Source organism: Vigna unguiculata, chromosome 1 (genome assembly GCF_037176805.1).
Source record: "Vigna unguiculata cultivar grain cowpea cultivar isolate G323 ecotype 2 chromosome 1, ASM3717680v1, whole genome shotgun sequence".
NCBI classification, from domain to species: domain Eukaryota; kingdom Viridiplantae; phylum Streptophyta; class Magnoliopsida; order Fabales; family Fabaceae; genus Vigna; species Vigna unguiculata.
In genome coordinates this window covers 7,540,888-7,543,901 of record NC_140792.1, presented here as the reverse complement: position 1 = coordinate 7,543,901, position 3,014 = coordinate 7,540,888, and the positions used below count along the sequence as shown (strand labels likewise).

Here is a 3,014-nt window from a genome sequence, read left to right as displayed (position 1 = left end):
TCCATCCTTCTATTTTTCTCGAACATTCAACTCACAATTTCATATATTATTATTTTATTATAATATTTAATTTATATTTATTTTTAATACATTAATATAATATTTTATAATTAAAGAATAATTATCAAGTAAAGGAAAATGTAAAAAGTGTGTTAAAAATATTTTTCCAATTATATTTTGAGACATCTATCGAATGTCATTTGTTTCATAACTACTTTTCTCTTTTCCGACGCCAGTGCACACGTAATATGTTGTTTTTTCTCGGCCGCCGCACGGAATATTTCAAAACCAACTGCATATTTTTTATTCTCTGAATTTTGACTGTAGCGCTATAAAAGAACAACCTTTGCTCCTGTAACCAACAGCATCTGCATACACTTCTTGTAATTCACAACTTCAATCGATGGCCGAGGTGGTTCTGTTGGATACATGGGGCAGCATGTTTGGGATGAGGGCTTGGATTGCATTGGAAGAAAAGGGTGTTAAGTATGAACGCAAGGAAGAGAATCTCAGCAACAAGAGCCCTTTGCTTCTGCAGATGAACCCTATTCACAAGAAAATTCCCGTTCTCATTCATAACGGAAAACCCGTTACTGAATCTGCAATAATCGTACAGTACATCGATGAGGTGTGGAATCACAACCCTTCACTCATGCCCTCTGATCCTTATGAGAGAGCTCAAGCCAGATTCTGGGTGGATTACATTGATGCAAAGGTATATATGTGCTTTAGAATATGTGTGATTTTTTTCTATGCCTGAACAAATTTTGATGTTTCTATTCAATTTGAAGATTCATTTCCACGCTCAACTCTGCATTAATTTGGATAATAGTTTCAAATTAGATTTTCAGCATAAACTTAGATGGTGTAATACGAGCACAGAACTTCCAAAAATTCATGATGAAAATTTAGATTTGTAATATAGAAGCGGATAGATTGATTAGTTAAAATTATATTGGTTTGAAATAATAATAATGTTTTGTGGATTCCACACTGCAAGAATAAATAGTCAAATAAATAGTCAAACGTCCGTGTACTATTTTTGTTGAAATAAAGCACTTATGTTGAAAACTTCTATTTTAAACAAATAAAATTTCAATTCAATCCAGTTTCTTTTAATAATTAGTCAAATGTGTTTTTGAAAATATAGTCATCTATAACTGAAACATGATCTATTATTGGACTTTAGAAAATGAGTCATTTCTAGGAGTCCAAATGATCATTCATAACTGATTTCTTTTATAAAAATGATTATACATATATAACTGATATTTTTAAACCTTTTATATTTGTGGGAGGAAAATTAGAACTTAATATTTTACGTTATATTATGTATTTTTTTAGAGCAATGACAGACATACATATCTATTTAATCCTATTTTTTAAATACTTGTTTGTTCTTTTTATTTATTTTTTCTTATTATGTCATATATCTTGTAAATTTATCACTATAATAGTCATGTGATATTCCATCAATGCAGGTGTATCCTACTTGGAATAAAATGTGGCTTTCTAAAGGAGAAGAACACGAGGCAGGAAAAAAAGAGTTGATTTCTATCTTTAAGCAGCTGGAAGAGACATTGGGTGACAAACCCTTTTATGGAAATGATAAGTTTGGCTTTGTTGATATTGCTCTTATCCCTTTCTACAGTTGGTTTTATACTTTTGAGACATATGGGAACTTTGAAATGGAAGCACAGTGTCCTAAACTTGTGGCTTGGGCTAAAAGATGCATGCAGAGAGAGACTGTGTCCACTATTCTTCCTAATCAGAATGAACTTTACAATGCAGTTGTGGAAATGCAGAAGGAATACGAATCCAAATAGAGAAACTTCGTGTTTACCTTTATGGTATTATTGTGTACCTTTGTTTTGAGTTTGTTTAGCTTGGTTTTGGGTGTCTTTAATTACATAAGATTGATAATGTTGAGAGATATATAGAGGGATTAAGATGAGGGGTATATGGATGTTGTTATATTTTGTTTTAAAGTTGTGCAATTATATTATCAATAAAATCTCATTCTATTAAGGAATCTAAGTTGTTGTTTTCTTTACTATCCAAAATCCAGCCAGAAAACTATAAAACCTCTTATCTACTCGTTGCATTTCTAATATCATCTTGTTGGTGGTGTCCTGCTCCTATACTCATTTGTCCTTTATCATAATTTATCAATGGATTTAATCGGGAAAAAGTTCATCAATAATAGAAGTTACAAGTTAATTTATTAAAAGAGTTAACTGTGGAGCATGTGACATCCCATTTATATAGATTTAATCTACTAAATAAAAATATCACATGATTACAAAATAAAAGAGCAACCAAATGAACATTACACATAAGGATCCACTATTAAAGTCATCCACGAACAAGTACAAAAAGTACTAAGGCGTACCAAAGATTTGGCATGAACCAAACATGAATTTAAAGATTTAACTGTTTTGCAAAAGAGTTGCTCATAGAGCAAAGAATTACAAGGCACCAGGGCCTTAAAAATTTCTCGTAAGAGCCATAGATAACAGGACAAACTAAACCGCATTGCTGCCACCATCGGGTCTACCTTCAGAATTTCCCCCTGCTCCCACCAATAAGGTGATCATCGCAAAAGAGAAAACATGACAAGAAACAGACACAAATGAAAGGGTAAGCTAGTGTAAAATAATTTTAACATATTATAGCAGACAAGTACTTAAAACAATTCCAAGCATGCAACACAGTAGGCACAAAATCATGTTATAGCAAACAAGCAGGACACTATGACTCAATTATCTGGATACATATAATAAGATCGGATTCACTAGACGCTTTCACTTGTGGTGGCCTCTACTGCTCTGGAGAGCCATTGTCAATGGGTTTCACCCTACCACACACAAGGTTAGCCTTCAAGCATCTAAGGCCATTATCTTGCCAAAGACTAGGGCCTCCCGCTACTCTCACCACTTGGGTCAGTTTGCTCTACATGAGACTAACTGACCCATTTAGATTTTCGGGATGCGATCCTTACTTGAATCCTTATC

The 3,014-nt window shown here is 33.1% G+C and overlaps 1 protein-coding gene across 1 annotated transcript; it reads left to right on the top strand.

The window, feature by feature from the left end:
- The first annotated feature begins 353 nt into the window (after positions 1-353).
- LOC114179252 (glutathione S-transferase 3-like) lies at positions 354-2,032 on the top strand. Its single transcript, XM_028065522.2, has 2 exons — positions 354-715; positions 1,482-2,032. The coding sequence occupies exons 1-2, from the start codon at positions 404-406 to the stop codon at positions 1,824-1,826; spliced, it is 657 nt and encodes a 218-aa protein (XP_027921323.1). The 5' UTR covers positions 354-403; the 3' UTR covers positions 1,827-2,032.
- Positions 2,033-3,014: the final 982 nt, after the last annotated feature.